The sequence below is a fragment of the Natrix helvetica genome (genome assembly GCF_964273705.1).
Source record: "Natrix helvetica genome assembly, chromosome: 1".
In the NCBI taxonomy this organism is placed as follows: domain Eukaryota; kingdom Metazoa; phylum Chordata; class Lepidosauria; order Squamata; family Natricidae; genus Natrix; species Natrix helvetica.
The window spans coordinates 230,521,191-230,542,659 of record NC_138548.1 but is presented as its reverse complement, the minus strand read 5'-3'; the positions used below and the strand labels follow the sequence as shown (position 1 = coordinate 230,542,659).

Below are 21,469 nucleotides of genomic sequence, written 5' to 3'. Positions count from 1 at the left end.
CTCAGGCTACGAAAATGTTAATTTTTTCTGCTCACAGCCCCTCTGCTCCCCTGGCTGTTTTTCATAAAACAGGACCCCCCCTATGTGGCAGTCTCTCATCTTGATCCATTCTCTCTATGAAACCTGCTGGCTCAGGAGATTTAATTTAAAATGTTTCTCAAAATGGCATATCCGGGTCCTTCTCTATAAATAAAGAACATGGGTCGGTCTCCAGACAGAAAAGAATTCAAGTGAGGATAACAGCTGATGAAATCTACTCTTCTCCCCAGACTGCCAATGGCTCAAGAATCCTATTCAGTTTTATATCTGGGACAACCAACCTATTTTACGTAAGAATGAGAAATTAGACAAAACTCTTATTTCAGCAGAATCTGGAGGTGCACTAACAAAACCAAGAAATTGCCCCCAGCCCACCAGAACAGAAAGGCAGGGCATGTTAGAGGTCCCATCAATTAGGGATTATTATCTGGTGGGACCACAAAAAAAGGCCCCTCTCTCTGGTGGGTCCATTCTTTATGGGACATTATTCTCCCATAGCTTTGGGTGGTCCCCAGCCTGCCCCTTTTCAAAAAAAAACAAAAACTAAAAATGTGGCTGGAGGAAAAAAAAACAGGTCTGGGAACCATGAATGGAAGATGGAGAGGATAAAATCACTGATTTGATTGTCTTGTTGCTGTCATGGGGATGGGGTGGGGTTTGTTACATGGTGGATTTTAAAAAAAAATCTGTCACCTGGAGTGAGTTGGACAGCTATCTAAAGTTGTTTACTAAATAAATAAAATTATAGCGGCAAAGTTAATGAAGGCATGTTAACCAAGGTTACAACACTCTCACATTTGAAATACAGAGAGGAAACCACTAAGCCAGGCATAAGCAAGTCTGTGTTTCTTGAGAGCAGATCAAAGCAGCTGGGAATATCAGGTTTCTTATTCCAGTATTACGGATTCTAGGCGACCGCAAAGCCTTCCCAGAATAATAGCTTACAAGAAGAGTTGCTGTGGTGTATTCGTGCAGCAAGAACTGATTTGGCAGACTTCATGTAGGGCAAGCTCCCAGGTCTTTAAACGAAAATGCTAAGCTTCCGATACTCCTCAGTGTTAATTGTGAGAGAAATATCAACTCCTCACGTTCTCCCACAAAATAGCTGAAGGCACTAAATACGGCAAGGCCAAAGTTGGCATCACACCTGAATGGAGAAAGCAAGGTAATAAAATGGCCTAAGTTCCTAAAAAAGATGGGTTATTTATTTTAGCGTCAAGTAATCCGATACCATTAATAAATCTTTGGAGGGGTACCCTAAAAAAGAATCTCCAGCCAGCAAACAATTCGGTGAACTCTGACAACTGAAAGAATTCTAAAGAGTATAAAAGTCCAAATCCAAAATTCCTGAGGAAAGTGGACCTCCGTTAAGGAGAGAGCTAAGTGAAGGAGAGCAAGCAACCCTTCCGAGACCACCACACCACGAGAAGAAGAAAATAAACACCTTAGACTGAGGTAAGCAACTAGAACCCCTTTATGACCTGTAGACTTCAATTCCCAGAATTCCTAAGCCAGCATGGCTGGTTTAGGGATTCTGGGAGTTGAAGTCCACAAGTCATACAAGGCCATAGTGGCCCACCCCACCCCTACCTTACCCCCCAAATTCTACAATCACAGGAATTGCACAGAGAATGAGGGGGAAAAGCCCAGAAGTCACCAGACCCTTGTTCAAGGACTCAGCCCTTCTTCTTGGCTTCTTCCAGGGGGCAGGGGTAATGTCCCTGCAGCAGCAGACAAACGAAGAGAAGCGAAGATGCAGTCCTCAATGCTTCTAGGCCCAGTCAGGCCTCTCACTCCTCTTCCACGGGGACACGGACCTGATGCCAAGCATTATTGAGGACTCCCAAAATGTTCCACAGTGGCTCCACGCGTTCAGGTTGCACATTGTAGCTGGTGTCCACAGCCTTGCAGACAATGTTCAACTCCTTGGTTCCAGCAGGCACAAAGGTATCCAGCTGCCAAAGCTTCCAAGCCCAAGCTTGGCCAGGCAGCTGCTCCTCACCAGTTAGCGTTGCCTCTTTCCAGTTTTTCCCACCGTCCAGGGAGACATCTACACGAATCACCCTCTGCCCCCCGCCACTCCAGGCATAGCCCTTCACCTTGAGCTCCCCAGGAGAGACAGATGTCTTAGAAGATGGCTCAGTGATGGCAGATTGGATGGGCATCTCTTGAATGGCAGGCGCCTTGGAGAAATCCACTGTCTCCCAGGTTACGGAAGAAGAGAATCCTTTGTAATCCTTTTGCTGCCAGTGGCTCTTGCTTTCCTCTGGCCCCACTGTAATCCGAGCCAGCCATTTAACATTACGAGCCCCCACCACTCCTGGCACAATAACTCTCAGAGGGAACCCGTGGTCTCGAGGCAGCTCCTCCCCATTCATCTCATATGCCAAGAGGACGTCCACATCTGGACTCATGGCTTTCTGAAAAGGGATGGAGGCTCCATATACAGTGCCACTCTGATCCTGGTCCAGGCCCTCAAAGGAGACATGACCCTCATCCCCTGGTTGATACCCGGCTTGCATTAGAACATCCCGAAGCCGGGCACCACCCCAACAGGCATTGCTAATGGCCCCAATGCTCCACCCGAGCCGGTTGGTATTCTGGATGGCGTTGATCTCTGCCCGGCGATTGCCAGCACACTGTATGGTGGCGGTAACCTCGTGTTTTGGAAAATTCTGTTTCAGATCTTGCAAAGAGAAGGACAGGGCCTGTCCGGAGGGACTCTGAATACACAGGCGGTAGGCTTCAGGGTCCACAACCGGCACTGGGAGATGGTTGCGCTTGAAGAAGAGCTCGTTAGGGGTCAAAAAATATTCCGCCAGTAACTCTGGAGGAGGTTCTGCATTGAAGGGCTTGAGGGTATTGACTCGGAGGGCAGGGTGGCGTGGAGGATCGTTGGCATAAGGGTCATCTGGACTTGGCAGAGGAGGCTCTTCTGGGCTCAGCTCTCCTATTTTATATTCCTGAAGGAGCTTTTGGACGTGATCTTGTTTGTGCATAGCATAGAGCGCCCAGAAGGGTTCCAAAGCCCCACCTGCTGCCAGAAGGATCTTGCTTTTGCCTCCGGGGTGAAGCTCTAAGAAATCGGTGACATCAAAAACTTCATTGCCGTAAGTCACCCACACCCGATTCGCTTGGTTATGGTGGCGGCCCACTTCTTCTCGGGTGAAGCGAGGGAATGCGGCAGTATGTGTGGCCGTTGGAGGCTCAGCTGTGGCTGCCTGTGAGAAAATCAAAAGAGGCAATCAGGAAAGGAACAGTACCAGAGGTGGTTATTCAGCAGGTTCTGACCAGTTCTGGAGAACCGTTAGCGGAAATTTTGAGTAGTTCGGAGAACCGGTAAATACCACCTCTGACTGGCCCCACCCCCATCTATTCTCTGCCTCCCAAGTCCCAGCTGATCGGGAGGGAATGGGGATTTTGCAGTTGTCTTCCCCTGACACACCCACCAAGCCATGTCACACCCACCAAGCCATGTCACGCCCACCAAGCCATGTCACACCCACAGAACTGGTAATAAAATTTTTTTTTGAATCCCACCACTGAACAGTACACATGGATTTGGAGCTGGCACATTCCAGTGAGTCTCTTTGCCTATGCAGATTCCCCTAACCAAATTGTTCAGGCTGAAGAAGTTGCTTGGATGGATGGATGGACAGCTAAACATCTCAAACCAACAAGCTGCCATGATTCAACTTCTTCCAGATACTTCTATCTGGATGACTAAGAATCTTCATCGACATTACTCAGAGATGTTTCTCTCAACTCAAGAGCTCTACCAGACATGGTTTGAACTGTCCAGACCACAGACCAAAAATAGGGGAAGCCAGGGCCTACGCGGGGATGCAGTTTAAGCAGTTTTAAGCAGCAAAATAGCTGCTTGAGGCATCTGTCAAATATCCATGGAGCAAATGGAACAAATATCCATTATTTGGCCACAAAAGGCATCACAGTGACTGCATGTGGGACATACTTTTTGGGCCCCTTCAGTAATGGGGCCTTTCTGTCGTAAATAGTCTCTGTTTTCTTAAACCAGAAAGCATTTCAGAAGTCTCAACTGAAGCAGAGTTTCAACACCCCACTTCCCCCAGCAGCCTGGAGCCTTCCGCGTTCCATTCCTAGGTGATATGCCGTGCCATCTTTCACCCCCTCACCTGCCAATGGCGGTTTCCATAAGCCAAGATGCTGCACACACCCAGGCCTGCTCCCGCTGCTACCATCAGCCTGCGTCTTCTGCTGCCAGCACTGTTCCAAGTGCTATGGGTACAGAAGGGGAGCCGCACCCAATAAGTGGGAGGACAGTTTCTCCGAGTCATCTCTCTTAACCTGTAAGGGAAAAAACCAAAATGGGTCAAATGCAATATTTTAAGAAGACACGTACACCCAGAAACACTTCACACAAGTTAAGCCTTTCTGAATGAAAGATCCTGAAGATGAAACTCAAAATACTTTGGCCACCTAATGAGAAGGAAGGACTCAATGGAGAAGAGCCTAATGCTGGGAACGATTGAGGGCAAAAGAAGAAGGGGACGACAGAGAATGAGGTAGCTGGATTGACACCTGTAAGGAGACAAAGATGATCACAATGCAGCCCCACAGATCATGGCTAAGGAGGAGCTAGGCACCTCATAGGGTTAGGGTTAACCCTAAACCCTTCAAATACTTTGGCCACCTAATGAGAAGGAAGGACTCACTGGAGAAGAGCCTAATGCTGGGGAAGATTGAGGGTAAAAGAAGGAGGGGACAACAGAGAATGAGGTGGCTGGATGGAGTCACTGAAGCAGTCAGTGTGAGCTTAAATAGACTCCAGAGAATGGTAGAGGACAGCCTGGAGAAACGTTGTCCATGGGGTCGCGATGGGTCGGACACGGCTTCGCAACTAACAACAACAATGGAAGATCAGAGACATATCATAATTTCTCAAAGGAAGACAATATGTCATTTAGTATCTTAAGAGGACTCTAAAAAGAGGAGGAAAAAAATGACATATTATGAAAAATAACCTAATAAGAAGCTAGAAGCTGTGTCTCTGAACATTAGGGACAAGGAACATAGATCAGCTGTTCAGTTGAACTGCTACCCAGTTTGCACAGTTCCTGGAACTAAAACAATTGTGGCCCACAAAAGTAGCAGGCCAAATCAAGATGGATGCTTGATCCTGTCTACAGGGCTGCTCTATGTTCTGAAGGGCTTCAGGTTACCATGGCGGAATTCTCAGTAGCCTTCCAAAGCTATTTTACCCCATCAGTTCTTCATGGATGGTAATGACAAATGGTTCTCAAGTTAGGTTTTGCAAACCATGGTTGAGTCCTTTCTGATCGTAGAAAGCACATACTCTATTCTGCAAGCAGCCATTTAAGAAGAGGTGTCCCGGTGTCCTTTAAATGTATAGGTAAAAGTTCCCCTCGCACATATGTGCTAGTCATTCCCGACTTTAGAGGGCGGTGCTCATCTCTGTTTCAAAGCCGAAGAGCCAGTGCTGTCCGAAAACGTCTCCGTGGTCATGTGGCCGGCATGACCAGATGCCAAAGGCACACGGAACGCTGTTACCTTCCCACCAAAGTTTTTCTACTTGCATTTTTTACATGCTTTCAAACTGCTACGTTGGCAGAAGCTGGGACAAGTAACGGGAGCTCACTCCATTACGCGGTGCTAGGGATTCGAACTGCCGACCTTTCTGATCAACAAGCTCAGCGTCTTAGTCACCAAGTTCCTTTTCCTTTAAATGTACTGGGTCACAACTATGAGCTTTTTGAATGTGCTGAATCATATGGCACGCTTACAAAACCTGTGATGCAAATAAAGAAAAGCAACAGCAAAGGAAACTGTAGAAATCCATTACTGGAAGACGGAGGAAGGGGAGAAAGCATTAAAGGAAGCTGCCAGGAAGCAGAGGGAACTCTTCTCGGGTCTCCAAGCAACAAAATCTAAGAATCCCCCTAACCTACTTTCAAATAAATCTTCTTAAAACAAAAGAGTGATTCCCCATTTTCAGAGAGAATTGTGTGAACATGCGACCTAGAGGGCAAGTTGCCAGATCTCTAATGCAAGAGAGTTCATTCAGTTCCTTGGCTGGCCTTCTCTTGACTTGGCAGAGTTCAGCTTTGTTTTTGAGAGCAGCTTGTGTTCACCACATGTAGCAAGCTTCTGAAATGTTGAAAATAAAGTCAACAAGAAAGCACCTTCTGGATTATGATGAGAAAAAAGGAAAAAAAAAACATTTCCCTGAAAGCAGAGGCAAGCAAACTTTTTGCAGCTGAATTGTTCCTTTTCTTAAAAAAAAAAAAACCCACATTTTGGCCTTTAAAGTCAGAATGAGTTTGGCCCCCAAGGCTGCAATATAACTAAAGCACACGGATCAAATTTTTCAAGAAGCTTAACATGCCACTGGAGGCTCTATTTTAGCATGCACAAAGTCCAGTGGTACACCTTCAATTTTTAAAAAAAAGGAAAACTCTTTTCTGTTACTCTTGGATTGCTCGATCTTTAGTTTGAAACATAAACTTCTGAACTTTTGCAATCTAAAGCAGTGGGAGGTTACTTTTCAGGAATCTCAAACATTACTGATTAACATTTTCCTCCACTCAAGGTGAAATTGAATGAGTAATAAAAAGGATCTCTAAGTTTGTATTCTTGGTCTGGAACTGTAGAGGTAGAAGCCCCACTAAAAGGGAAAGGAAGCATTTATAGATAAGATTAGAGGCCTATAAATATCAGGACAAGGAGCCAAGGCAAACAGACTGAAATAATATTATTTAGGTAAGGCGTGCTAAGGTGTCACGATTTGTTTTTATTAAATTGTAAAACTTTTACTAATAACCTGTAACACCATCTGAGAGAGGAAAAAACGGCAGGATGGAGTTGGGACAATTTTGAAAAGAGAACAGGAAGAAGTTGATAGACCAAGCTAAGCTCTTGCAAGACGGCTATTATTTAATCAAACTGATTTAATCTTGCCTGAGATTAAAATTTGGGTAATTTAGACTTTTTAAAACGGTATCAACACTCTAAAAAGAAGACCTTTGAGCTTTACTGCCTTTTTTCAATCCTATAAGGCAGTGGCGTTAAATTCCCATCGTCACAGCATCGTCACGAGACGTATCAGGACTTTCCCCCCCACACACACACCTTTGCTAAACTGGGTGTGGCCAGTGTATGATGCACCTGGCCCTTGGGCTGGGAGTTTGACAGCCCTGTTATAAGGTAACAGTAACGTAGAAACAAGTTCACTGTCTAAAAATAATTCTAAAGGGAAATGGTCAACAATGATATTCCAATATCTTATAAGCGATCTTAATACATGACATAATGAATAATGGGGTTATCTCATCATTCTTCTTCTTAGGTGAACCCCTTCTAACTTCATCAAGACAGCATTAATAACAAACATCTCTGATAATAACTTTTAATTATTGCCACCATGTCTAAGATTCCAGTTGACAAAGTGTTCTGGACAGTAGCTTTTTGCATCCACTTTGACAGAATTATAGGAAGCAGGAATTCTGAATTTGGATATATTGTTCAGAATTGAAAATTTCCCTTCACTATAAATATGCTCTCAAATGAGTAACTCTTTTTTCATACCAGTATGTTCTCTGAAGGGTACAGAAACCATTCCCGCTGGATCTGGACAGCAACATCTTCCCCAAACCTACATGCAAAAGAGAGAATCAGCAAATGTTGTTATAAGAAGGGGGGGGGGGAAATCACACAAATGCCTACTATTTGAAAAAATCACATTTTTCTCCTTAACTTTACTGCTGGCAAATACATACATTGGCTTAGGCTCGGTAAGCATTATAAGTCAAAATATGGCTGGAGATTAGGGCAGAAAATATTCAAATCTATTTTTAAACAGCTATTCCTAGAAAGTGGTTTGGAAAGCTAATTGTTACCAGTATGTGCCAAGATGATAGATATGCCCATTAGATAATCACTTCACTAGTATGCTGTTGAATAATATATATATGTCACCGTGAAAGACCGAAATTGGTGAATGTCGACATTCACCGGTGAATGTTGGTGAATGTCGACATTCACCGGTGAATGTCGACACATACCAATTTCGGTCTTTCACGGTAACATATATAACGAGTCAGCGTAACGCTTTACTTTTGCTTTTCAATTCGCGGTCCTGGAAACTACTCGTTCTAACCGCGCAGGATCGCAGGTTTTTTAAAAAAAGAAGTCCGCGAATAGAAGACGCTTAAAAGGAAGCGAGGAGCCGAGGTATTAGGGTAAGGATATTAGGGTAAGGGTGTCGAGAGGATAAGGACATACACCAAGCGACTATGTGAATGTCGACATTCACCGGTGAATGTCGACATTCACCAGATTTCGGACTTTCATTCACCGGTGAATGTCAACATTCACCAGATTTCGGACTTTCACAGTAACATATATATACAACCCCTTGCGCATACCAGGCGTTGTAACACAAATACATACATACATACATACATGCATACATACATACATACATACATACATACATACATCTCCACTAAATTAAAGGAAAAGAATGTTAGGTTTCTTTTTAATAGATACTTTAGTTCTTATAGTATTGGCCCAACTGGTTCCATCTGGCAGGGATGGCATGCTCCAGGTTCCATCAGAGGTGGGTTCTGGATTCTTCTACTGCTGGTTTGCTCTGGGATGTGCTTTGGGCGCGAGCGAATGCTTGATGCACTCTATGTGCGCATGCGCAGTAGGTTAAAAAATGCTTCTGCACATGCACAGAAGCAAAAAACAAGATGGCGGCGCCTATGGTGCTGCCGATAGAACCGGTTCAGGGGTGTGGCCGGCCGAGTTACTACCTACTCAGCCGAACCGGTAGGAACCCACTTCTGAGTTCCATTGAGTAAGCAATGGCATTTACTAAAAATACAAGTGTATTTTCTCTGCTGCCCCGCCCTCTGGAATGAGGTCCCTCCCCAATTCAAATGGCATCCACCCTACTGGAATTTTGAAGGGTCTTTAAAGGCCTGGCTCTTTGTCCAGGCCTTTGAAGAGTACAATTGATACCCCTTTCTTCCTTCCTGTTTCTCTCTGCCACTGTTTTCCCTTTGTGTTCTATTATTTATGTTTTCTCTATTGTTGTTTGTATTTTAAAAAATATTTCTGTACAACGCCCAGAGCTGCTGGAAGTTGGGCGGGTATATAAATGTAATAAAACTATTATGCAATTCATGAACAATCCCAATTGGAGTAGGAAACAGCAGTCTTAATTTTAGACAAATATATGCAACTCCTCCTCTTCCTCAATTTGTTTTAATAACAGGAAACTTAAAAAGTAGTTTGTCAAGTTTGCATATTTGATGGGACGCTACAGTTCCTGTAAAAGCGGTAAATTTTCGTATACAGGCAGGCAGGCTTGAGAATAAGATTCAGGAAAGCTGTTCTTCACCTGATTTTGACTAAGCAAAAAGTATTTAGTCCAACTACTTATTGTTTAAAAAAATGCTCAGATATAACCAAAAGATGATATCACAGTGTAAGTTTTTAAAAACAGCCCTGAGAGACATTCAGCTGCAGTTTCTGCCAGTCCACAGTTGAAAAAAAAAGACACCAACAGCTGTTGGGGGATAAGATAAGAGAGTATTACTTTCTGCAGCGAATGGAAAATTGGGAAACTGAAAGCAGAGGTGAAGACCTAGATGGACAGACCTCCAAATAATAACTGAGGAACTCTTATTTTAATTGTGCAACATGGTCTATTTCTAACAATAAAGTATTATTTCATTTATTGATTCAATTTATCTTAAATTAGTGACCTTGGCTAGTGAACCATTATCAAAACAGTTAACCAGTTAAAACACAATAATTGAAAGAGAAAAATAAAATAAAATAAAGTATAAATAGAAATGAAGAGATATTATAATCCAAAGGTGCCAACAAAACCAGCTGACAAACTATCAGATCATGTCACCCAGAGGCCTCGTGAAGATATTAAATAAGAGGAGAGGTCATAAGTCACTTCTATCAGTGCCACTGTAACTTTGAACAGTCACTAAATGAATGGCTGTAGGTTGAGGACGTGATGCATCCAGCCTGCGGGCTGTGAGTTTGATACCTCTGAACTGGATCATCTCACCTGCCTCTGTTACCTTAGCAATCATCACACCTGAGCTCACTGATTCCACACAGCCATGTTAAAAACATCTTCAGTCGCCATTGTTGTGCTCCTTCTCCATTGCCATGCAGCCTAACACTGTTCGGTGGGCCACAACTGATCCATGTGCTAAAGTTGTTCCACATACCTGGTGCACCCAATCTGATTGTCCAATTTCTAGTTCTGGGGGGGAGGGTGGACGATGGTCCTGTCACAGCAGCAGCACAGACAAAGAAGTAAACCCCATAAATCCCAGGCACCAAATGCAATCCTGGCCCAAGATGCAATACAGCCTACAAGAAAACAAGTTTTGCAGGCTCAACAGGAAGTAACATCCACCGAGCTCAATTGATGAAGCCAATTCCACCATACCCCAATCCAACTGTTCAAGCTGGTTCCAGTCCAACCCATCAACCTGCTACAACATGCTAAAACTAGCTATTATTGGCAGATCTCTGCAAAACACCTGGCCTTGGAGCCATCTTAAAAACAAAAGGTAAATGGTATTTTGAAGTAACTTCTCCAAACAAATGTATAGTCATTAATCCCCAAACAGCTAAGGAGTTATGAAAACTGGTGTCCAATCTACCCAGTCAGAAGTGTGACTTAGGAGCAAAAAACCAAAGCCATCAAATGAGCTGGAAAGATTTCAAGTCCAGGACAAAACCCAACTTTCTAGTCACTGTTATTTCTGAAATGTTTGGTTGGAGCAATAGGGGTAAATTGCTTTTTAATAAAATCTTTCAACTCTGAACAGGTACCACAATTTTCCCTGAAACCATTGACATCTTAAGTAGCTTGAAAGTCACAGAGAAAATGTTCCCTTTTCAACTTTATCTCATATTGCAAACAAGAAAGCTCCCTTTCAAAATTTTGAACGTTCGTTGAGTATATTTTCTGATCTGACTTTCATACAGCATTTTTATTCTTCTGTGGATAGATCCATTTCTCTTGATTTATTTTAAGCTCAGTGTAAATGAAAAGTATACTTTTTGCTAAATGTCTATAGAGATTCTCAATCATCCAGGTCAAGGTGTCCCATGGGTGCTTTTTCAAAAGGCAACTGGAGTTTGTTTTTCCTCGAAGACGGAAAACTTCTTGGATGAGAAGTGAAACTTCTTCAAGGAAAAACAAAGTACAGTTGCCTTCTGAAAAAGCACCTTTGGTACAGTTTTTGCTATTAGGCATCATCTGAATTATGGCATGTAATTTTTTTTGGCTCAGTAAATCAATTGGATCCTATGTTACACACAGGGATGACTAGATTAGTTTACAGTGCAAGGCATACACTTAACCCAGTTAATGTATATGATGGCCTTTGAACATATAATACATATTAATGGTACAACCTTGCTAAGAATGTCTGTTGCATTATGCACAAACATGGATATAATTCTAAGCAATTGCATAGTTAATACACTTGAGCAATGTCATATATAAAGCTTCTTGTATCATAAATGAAATTGTATCCTTCATTAATGACTTGAAGCAAAATATCCTTAAGCAGAATATACCTAGCAATTAAGGGCTTATAGGCACTCAGGCCTCCAGGAAATAAATTTGGAGTTGCAGATCTGCAATCCTCCCTTGCTTCCCAAGTAAAGTACAGTTAGATAAACTCTCCCATGCTGCTAATAAAAGCAATCTTTGCAAGAGTAGTTTAATGTAAACATGGATTTTGTGCACCAGTATAACTTTTGCAGCCTCCAGCATTTCTCTAGAATGGGAGGAGCACACATTCTGGGGCTGTTTTGGAATGGTGCTAGCAAAGCATAAGAGCAAAACAGGCATTTGCAAATGCTAAATATATTTATTTTTCTCCTTAAAAGTCCCCAAACTCTTAAGTAACCAGTCTTAAGTAAGTTGCCAATTTAATATACCATATAAGCAGGGACGTGCGGTCAGGGGAGGCAGAGCCTCACCTCTCTTCATGAAATAATAGTATATAATATTATATACTATATATATATAATATTATAATATTATATACATCCGTCCGGCCGCGCCCAGGAGCTGCGGAGGCAGAAATGTTGTCGGCGCTCCCGGATGACGAAGCCACGAAAGTGACTGTCGAGACGACGCCGAGGCGGTCCGGGCGGACGAAAGAGCGAGCGAGGCAGCCTGATCCTTGGTCGCTCGCCCGCTGGACTGCCTCGGCGCCATTCTGGCTACCTCTGTCCGGCCGCACCCGGGAGCTGCAGAGGCAGAAATGTTGTCGGCGCTCCCGGATGACGAAGCCACGAAAGCGACTGGGGAACGACGAGAACCTTCCTGCCTCTGCTGGATTTTGCGTGCTCCTCGCGACTGCAAGTCGTGAGGAGCGCGCAAAGTCCAGCAGAGGCAGGAAGGTTCTCGTCGTTCCCCAGTCGCTTTCGAGGACTGCGGTGCGCGAGCCGGCGGAGCACGCTCAGGAAGGCGGGGAATGGGATCACGTGTGCTGGAGGCTGAGGCAGCCTCAGCCTCCAGCACACGTGGTCCCATTCCCCGCCTTCCTGATGACGTCACCAGCCTCACCAGCCATAAACCTCACCGCACGTCACTGCATATAAGTATGGGCCCTCAGGGTCAAGGAAGCTGAGGCAATGATTGATGCTTTATCACCCATTTATCTAATTATTTCACACTTGTTTTTCTACCTTGTTTTCGTCTACACAACAATTACATGTTAGCCATTGTCCTACCACTTTAATTAAGGAAGTTCAAACAGCTGTATGTCAGATTATGGACAAAAAATAGGAAGAATAGGCATAAACTAGCAAAAGTTCAGCTAAAACTACAAAAACCTTTCCCTGAACTAACTGTTTGGCTGGGTAAGTCAAATTATCTTACAAGTGATGTCTATTTTGCTATCCATGGAAAATCCTTAATAGTTGTGAAACCAAAAAATAGAAGTGAATTTTCCAGTATTTTCATCTGGACACCCCTGAGAATTAAGCTGTAATGTATACAAGTGAGCCATTCACCAAAATACATGTTTTCTTTCAATCATGTATATTCCTGATATGTTTAGATTACAATTTTATCAGACTTGATTGTATTCGTTGGGAATAGTATTACTGTACCCCAGATTAAGAACCAACATGGGGCACTGGTTATGGTACAGTATTGGACTAGGACTAGGGAGCGTCAGTCAATCAGGGGGACCGTGGGACAGTCATTCACTCACTGTCAAAGCTTTTGGCAGCGGCACTGAAAAAAGTGACTTATGACAGTTATGGCCACTTACAATGATTCTAGCATTCCCATGGTCACGTGATCAAAATTTGGATGCTTGTCAACTGACATGTATTTATGACGATTGCAGTGTCCCAAGGTCATGGGATCCCCTTTTTGCTAACTTCTGTAAAGCAAAGTCAGTGGGGAATCCAGATCCACTTAACAACCGTGTGGCTAACTTAACCTCTGCAGTGATTCACTTAAGAAGGGTGGCAAGAAAGGTCATCAAAATAAGGCAAAACTCACTTAACAACCATCTTGCTTAGGAACACAAATTTTGGGTTCAGTTGCGGAGAAGGACTTACCTATATTACCTAGGCCGCCTTTGGTTCCTAAAGAAAAGGTGGACTTTGCCTTTAACCAAAAACAACAACAACAACAACAACCCCGGCTCAATCATGATTTTGGGCAGGCTAGGGGACAACAGGGTTGCCAAATGCAACCGAGGAGTTGCCAAGTTCAATGCCCTGAAAGGTGCAGGTGAAAGTGGAACAAGTTAAATTGTGCGTAACCCACCAGCACATCTTGTCCAAGCTCCAGCAATGTGGGTGGAAACACACATTCTGGGGCTTTTCTTTTTTTTGCAACCGCGCTAACGTGGCTCAAGAGCAAAACGGATGTTTACAAACGTTAAACGTATTTATTTACCCTTTAAAGGAGTGCAATAGCTGTAGCGCTACCCGCTTTTGGCAAGGCAGCTCCACTACTCTGGATCAAAGCAAACGGCAGGCCTCTTGGAAAGAGAAAAGGGGGAGAGGGGAAAAAAAGGCTTTCGGGGTTTAAGTCCCAAAGCCAGGCGACCCCCAGCGTCCTCCCTTCGGATCCAGCGGTCCCCGAGCTCCGGGGGAAGAGCGGAGGACCCCAAGGCCGGACCAAACACACGTGTCCCTTGGCCTGGCCCCCACCGTGGAAAAATAAACTTGCCCCAAACTCCACTCGAGAAATCCGCTGCTCCGAAACGCTGCTGGGGATTCAGAGCTCGATTCCTCCGCTCGCTCCTTGTCCCGCCGGGCCGAACTCCGGGTTCCTTCTCGAGACTTGGCGCCCCGCCGGTCAAGCCCGCCTGCGGTCCGAGGAAAGCGCGCTCTCTCGGTGGCGGCGGCGATGACACACACGCCTTCGCCTTGGAGAGATCCCCGGGAGAGGAGGACCCGCGTCTCACGACCTCGTCCCGCAGCGCCCGAGGCCAAAAAGAGGACGAAGCCGGGAAGGCGCCCCGGTCCGCTCTCGCTCCGGGCTCGGTGACGCGCCGATGCCGATGCCGATAACCTTCCCTGCCCTCTCCGGAATGAGGCTCCGAGGCGGCTTCTTCGCCTGTGCGCCTTCCAGGATGCTCCGATTGGAGGTCGTGGTGCGCAGGTACCGCCGCGATGGCCCTGCCCACTCCCGCACCACTGGAGGGCTTGGCTCCGGCCGCTCGAGTTAGCTGGAAGGGCGTGGAGCTTCCTCTGCCCCTCTCCTAGGGCGCTGGAGTACAAATCCCATGGTCCTCAGCCGTCAGGGCCGTTCGTGGGCATGAAGAAGCCTGTCGTGTTTACTAATACCTGTTGTGATTTTAAATATTTAGAATAAAAAGAAGTAAACCACGAAATACAGGTAGTCCTCGACTTAAAAGGTAAATTCCCCTCGCACATATGTGCCAGTCGTTCCCGACTCTAGGGGGCGGTGCTCATCAAAGCCGAGGAGCCAGCGCTGTCTCCGTGCTCATGTGGCTGGCATGACTAGCTGTTACCTTCCCACCAAAGGGGGTCCCTATTTTTCTACTTGCATTTTTAGGTGCTTTTAAACTGCTAGGTTGGCAGAAGCTGGAACAAGCAACGGGAGCTCACTCCGTTATGGGATTCGAACCGCCGAACTCCCAACCTTTTTGATCGACTAGCTCAGCGTCTTAGCCACTGAGCCACACCTCCCTTTGTTTTCAACTTACTGCAGTTCATTTAGTGACTGTTCACTCATTGTAAAGTTACAATGGGACTGAAAAATTTATGACCGTTTTTCAGAGTTTAGACCAGGGGTGTCAAACTCATGTTGTCACCATGGCATTACATGATGTATCGGGACTTTCCCCCCCTTCGCTAAATGGCATGGTCTGGCCAGCATGTGACACATCTGGCCTGTGGGCTGCGAGTTAGACTGTCCTGGTTTAGACCATTGCAGCATCCACTTGATCGGAAGCTTGGCAACTGACTCATATTTATGACGGTTGTAGTGTCCCGGGGTCATTTTGAGATCTGTCTTGACAAGCAAAGTCAATGCAGAAGCCAGCTTCCCTTAACAACCATGTTACTAACTTAACATCTATAATGATTCACTTAATAACTGTGGCAAGGAAGGTCATAAATTGGGGTGAAACTCGCTTGGCAACCGTTTCACTTAGACACATAAATTTTGGGATCAATTGTGTTCATAAGTCAAGGACTACCTGTACCAACTACCTTGTTTATTTACATCCCATCTTTTTATTTTTATTAATAACTCAAGGCAGGGGAACTCCTGAATGAACTCCTTCCTCTTCCTATTTCCCCCCACAACCACTGCCCTGTTGTTTAGTTGAGGAAGACTAGCACGAAGACAACTTCTAGCTGTCTTGCCTAAAGCGGGAAAAAGATTGCAGGACTTCCAATTTTTTATAATTAACTATTGTAATGAGGTAAACAATACAATCTTGCATCTATACTGATGTGTGTAACTATAATAGTCTAAAACGGAAGATGTTTTGGGAAATCTATAAATACTATGTCAGGAGGAGGGGCTTTGCCTGTCCTTTATAGGTAAAGCCAAAATGCAGATTAAGATAATTGATATACTAAGGCAGGAGGAATTGTATTAAGTCAGTCATAATGACTGGTATTTGTTAGATTTATAACCTACCTTTTCCTCCAAGAGTGTGAGGTTGTGCATTTGAGCACTATAATTACAACTACAACTGAGCCCAACATTTCTGTTGCTAGGGAAGAGTTGTTAAGTGAGTTTTGCCTCCTTTTAAGACCTTTCTAGCCACAGTTAAGTGAATTATTGCAGTTGTTAAATTAGTAACTGATGTGAAGTGAATCTGGCTTCCTCATTCCCAAAAAGTGATCACATGACTCTAGGACATTGCAACTGTCGTAAACATGAATCAGTTGCTAAGTATCTGAATTTGATTATGGTAAATGACCATAAGGATGCTGCAACAGTCATGTGAAAACAATCATGTCACTTTTTTCAGTAATTTAAATTCAGTCACTAAACAAATGGTTACTGTAACTACAGGTAATCCTTGACTTACGACCACAATTGAGCCCCAACTTTCTGTTAAGTGAGACATTTGTTAAGTGAGTTTTGTCCTGCTTTACAATCTTTTGTGTCACAATTGCTAAGTGAATCATCACAGTTGTTAAATTAGTAACACAGGTTTTAAGTGAATCTTGCTTCTCCATTGACTTTGCTTGTCAGAAGATCAAAAAAGGTGGTCAAATGTCCACAGGATATTGCAATGGTCATAAATATGAACCAGTTGCCAAAGATCTGAATTTTGATCATGTGACGATGGGGATGCTGCAGTGGTCGTAAGTGTGAAAAATGGCCGTAAGTGACTTTTTTCAGTGCCATTTCAACTTTGAAGAGTCTCTAAATGAACTGTTGTAAGTCAAGGACTAGCTGTACTGTACTGCATTGCACAATTAAACTTGAATGGAAATCCTGCTGAACTGAGTCCTCCAAACTTTTGTGTAAACATAATAAAAAACTGAGCACCAAACAGCTAATTCATATAAAGGTCTCACGTAGTTAAAGGAAGAATTAAGAGTTTGTGAGGTTTTCCCCTCTTCTCAATCCAGAGAATCAGTATCAATCCTAATTTACTTGTCTGATTAAATTTAACGAAGAAAACACTGGAAGCCACACAATAGCACTCAACTAGTCTATCCAACTCTTTTGGAGGAGCAACACCGAGTAGAAAGCTCTGAGTGGAGCACCAGGAATAGATCCTGAATCTTTAATAACACAATTAAAATAAGGGCACATGGATGAATAGTAGACTAAGGATTCCTATAATTATTTTGCTTTACTGAAACCATAATGAATCGGCCTCTCCATTTATGACACAATGGGTAATAAAAATGACAGGATGCATTTAAAATTGTAGCAATACAGGTAGTCCTCAACTTACGACCACAACTGTGCCCAATGTTTCTGTTGCTAAGTGAGACACATGTGAATGTTGCCCCATTTTATGACCTTTCCTGCCACATTTGTTAAATGAGCCACTGGAGCTATGTTAGTGACACTGTTGTAAAATGAATCTGGCTTCCCTATTGACTTTGCTTGTCAGAAGGTTGTAAAAGGCGATCACATGACTCCGAGACACTGCAATGGTCATAAACATGAATCGGTTACCAAGCATCTGAATTTTGATCACCTGACCCATGGAGTTACTGCAATGTAAGTGTGAAAAATGGTGATAAGTCACTTTTTTCAGTGCCGTTATAACTTTGAACGGTCAGTAAAATATCATAGCTAACATTCCTGGACAATTTTAATTAATCCCAAAGAACGTTCAGATCTTGACAGTTGTTACATGAAGTTAGCATTCAGTAAGTACTACCAAAATAACTTTGAATTTAAAATGGTTCCAAAATTATTGAAATGGGGAATTTCAAATTTGAACTGTTTTACACACCTCCATTCTTGACTGATATAAGTGTCTTTATTCAATTTATATTCAAGAATGTTAAGACAGTTAAAACTTTGGGGGAAGTACTATTTTAAATTAAAATTTAAAAGGAAGTCCTAGAAGATACAGCACTGTTTCTTAACATGCAACATTGTATTTGGACAGAACTGAGGCTGACATTCAGAATCAGCCAGTGAAATGTCTGGAAAAAGTGATACCTTTATTAAAAGTAAACATTACTCCAACTAATTCTAATACACCCAAACGATCTATATTCATAGATGTTTTTAAAAGGGCTGCTATACATAAAACAGGCAAGAAACCTTGACATTGTAAAATAATGGCAGTTCTGTCTTCAAATTTTGTAATTTCCCCCATAAAATTGGCAGAATGCAGGCAAGTCCCAATGCAGACAACCAATAACAGCTCTTAACAGGAAAGGGATTTTCCCATTCACCACCTTTAAACCCAAAGGTGGAATTTAAAACAATGGAAAAAAATGTCGTTATATTCATTTGAAGCATGTTGATAGGAACTTTCTTTCTAAACGTGTGTTGGTTCTCGAGTTTCACATATATTTCCCATGTATCACACTGAATTCTGTGGAACTTCAAAAATAAATGTACTTTGGAATCAGGTTTAATATAGTGATCAATCAATTACAGGAATATGTAATTTCAATTTAATCATGTCTTCAAAAATGATCAAAATGCTTAACCTGTCCATCATATTCCAGAAAGGCAGATTGGATATTTAACAAAGTGATACTGTTGGAGGGGGGGGGGGGGGAGAAGGTATATTACATTGACAAATTTTCCTTTGATCAAAGCTATCCTGGCACAGTTTGTGAGTTATTGTTGGTGGGCTAATTTATTATATAATGTCTCAATCTAAATCAAAAAGAACTGGGGTAGCAGAAAAGAAAGTAAGTTTTGGTACAGGGCTAAGAGAGAACAGAGACAAAACTGTGTATCTCCAATTTGTAGTAAGCTTCCATAAAACAAATCCATTTGGGTCGAACACAAAACTGACACATTTGTTTGAAAAAAATCTCCATGAATACTGGGTTCTCGTTTTCAACGTTATCAGGGCAACTAGCTTTCAGTAATTCAATAGTATCTTGGTAATGACTAGGGGGAAGGAAGGAATAGAAGTTTGAATCCAGCGTATTGCTTATCAGTGAGTATCTTGATTAAAATGGATTTAGGTTTGTTGTAATAATTTGCCCACCCCAAGGAACATCCATAATACAAAAAAAAATTGCAACAAGTTTTTTTTTCATTATTTTTGGAAATCAGTACATTATTCCATCCGAGCTCTCAACTTCCCAAACTGACATTATTCAGCAGCGCTCCCTATAGGCCACTATGCAGAAATACAAAATTTTGCTAATCTGCAGATAGCCATGTTTTTATGGCCAGTCCTTGCTTTCTGAATGCAAATTTAAAACGTTTATAGGCCAAACTGAGTGTGTAAGGGGGAAGGAAAAAATGTGTTCCAGGTACAAGCAGAGGCTAACAAGCATTCATTATGGAATAATTTGTGTTGCAGCCCCGATTATACAGTATGTATAGAATGCATTTCATCACAAACTGTAATATGTCATATGCAATAAGCCACTAGAGAACTCTCATTTTGTCAGTTCATTTGCATGTTTGAAACACAAAATACTTGCATTGCATGATTTTAATAAGAGACAATAGTGAAATCTGGAGGTGGATGATTGTTACTATGGTCCAGTTATGGTCCTCCATGTGTGATTGAACTTCAAGTCCTATTAGTTTCTGTCAGAATGGTAAACAAGGATCTCAAGCCAACATTTGCAGTCACCCATTTCCAGCCTTACCCAGACTGCTGCACAAATGTATGCTGGACCCTCATGAAGATCTCTGAAAGAAAGAGGTCCAACTTCTGAAGATCTGAATTCTTCATCTTCAAAACTGGCAGATGTGCATGTGACAGCAATGCCTAAAAGATTCCCCAAGACTGGGAGCTGGTTGCAATTTATTAAATATCTTTACCACTTCCCTTGCAAAAGGTTTATACTCTCGTTAGGAAAAAAATGAGCAATTTTCACACACTGTTAAGTTGTTCATTTTGCTACCCAATGTGTTTGGCAGTATTTACAGATGTCTTATTTACAAACTCATACAAGGTACCTTGTGAACGATGAATTGGGAGCATTTTTTTTTTCACCTTAAGCCAACACCATTGTATTTTTTAAACTGAACTGACATTTCTTTTCCCCAGGTGAATTTCAGTAGAAATGTCTAAGGTGCAAATATGTGTAATTTTTCCATGCCCCTCCTAAGGTGATCAAATTTCAGGGAATAGCTGTAGGTATAAGATGGCTGAAATTTTATGAATACTCTTTGGGGAAACAAAACCTTATTCAAATAAGCAAAACTATGTCAAATAAAGATGAGTAGCTTGGGCTAATAATTATACATATTTTGTGTAACTTATTCTAAGAACATTTGTTATAAAGTACTCCTATACCCTATTATCCATTTCAAATCCCTTTATTTTTCATTTAGATAAAACTTGTGCTGCTTGAATTTTAAGGTGTTTTTGTTTTAAAAAACAAACCTAACTAAATCTGCTGGGTTTGGTTCTTCTACTGTCTTCTGCTACATAGAATCATATTCGCATATGGCAGGCTCAAGGTTTTAAGCGAAGTAATTATTTTATGTTAACTGATCTAGCATACGTAGCCCTATCTTTCCCAATAGACTATCAAGAGTCCAAGAGCTAAGCCTGGTTTATTAGGCACTTTGGAGGAAACTTTCTGAACTCAAAAGTATCCGAAGTAGCCATCTCATCTGCTTCTAAGTCTGGGCTACCTATGAGTCGGTGCCTTCTCTTCCCGCTTGCAAAAGGATATTTACACTTTTCAAAGTTACCTCGTATTTCTATTATCATTCGGCATGTATTTTAAATCACAATGAAGCAGCAAGCTCATCTAATACACTGATTTTTGTTTACTTACATTAAATACATTGGTAAATCAGCAGTTGAATTCTGTTACCATGATTTGTTATTTTAAATGCAATATGAGAGTTTTCTCAGAAGGAAAATAAAAATAAAAAGAATTTTGATCAGATGAGAAGAGTAAGTTGAAGAAAAAGGGGGAATTGCTGTGTTTAGAAAAAGCTGCAGTGTCCTCACCTGGTCTAAGACCTAATAGTGAATTAGTAAAAACAAGTGGTAGGCAATAACTGAACGAAATGGATTTGCTTTTTACTTAAATATAAAATCTACTTTTTCATTGTCATGAGCTGAGTACAGTGCAGTATTTCAGCTTTATTGAAGAGGGAAAGGACATGCTTAGGACTCCTCCTGGGTTCTCCATAAGGACTGCAAGTGTCATTGTATGCGCATGGAATCAGAGCACCGTCAACAAAGAAGAAGAGTTTTGCAGTTAATGAATCCGCAATTGTTAAGATGTC

General features: G+C 42.5%; 1 protein-coding gene across 3 annotated transcripts; it reads right to left on the bottom strand.

Annotated features, from left to right (window-relative positions):
• Positions 1–617: 617 nt before the first annotated feature.
• Positions 618–14,747, bottom strand: SUOX (sulfite oxidase). 3 transcript variants are annotated; one of them, XM_081933685.1, is made up of 5 exons: positions 14,015–14,746; positions 10,299–10,443; positions 7,624–7,690; positions 4,194–4,365; positions 619–3,260 (listed from the first exon to the last, which is right to left on the bottom strand). In XM_081933685.1, the coding sequence occupies exons 3-5, from the start codon at positions 7,677–7,679 to the stop codon at positions 1,830–1,832; spliced, it is 1,659 nt and encodes a 552-aa protein (XP_081789811.1). In that variant the 5' UTR covers positions 7,680–7,690; positions 10,299–10,443; positions 14,015–14,746; the 3' UTR covers positions 619–1,829. The 3 variants fall into 3 exon arrangements, with proteins under 3 accessions (XP_081789812.1, XP_081789813.1, XP_081789811.1); XM_081933686.1 differs by lacking the exon at positions 10,299–10,443 and having other exon boundaries at positions 618–3,260; positions 14,015–14,747; XM_081933687.1 differs by lacking the exon at positions 10,299–10,443 and having other exon boundaries at positions 618–3,260; positions 14,291–14,747.
• Between the last annotated feature and the right edge of the window lie 6,722 nt (positions 14,748–21,469).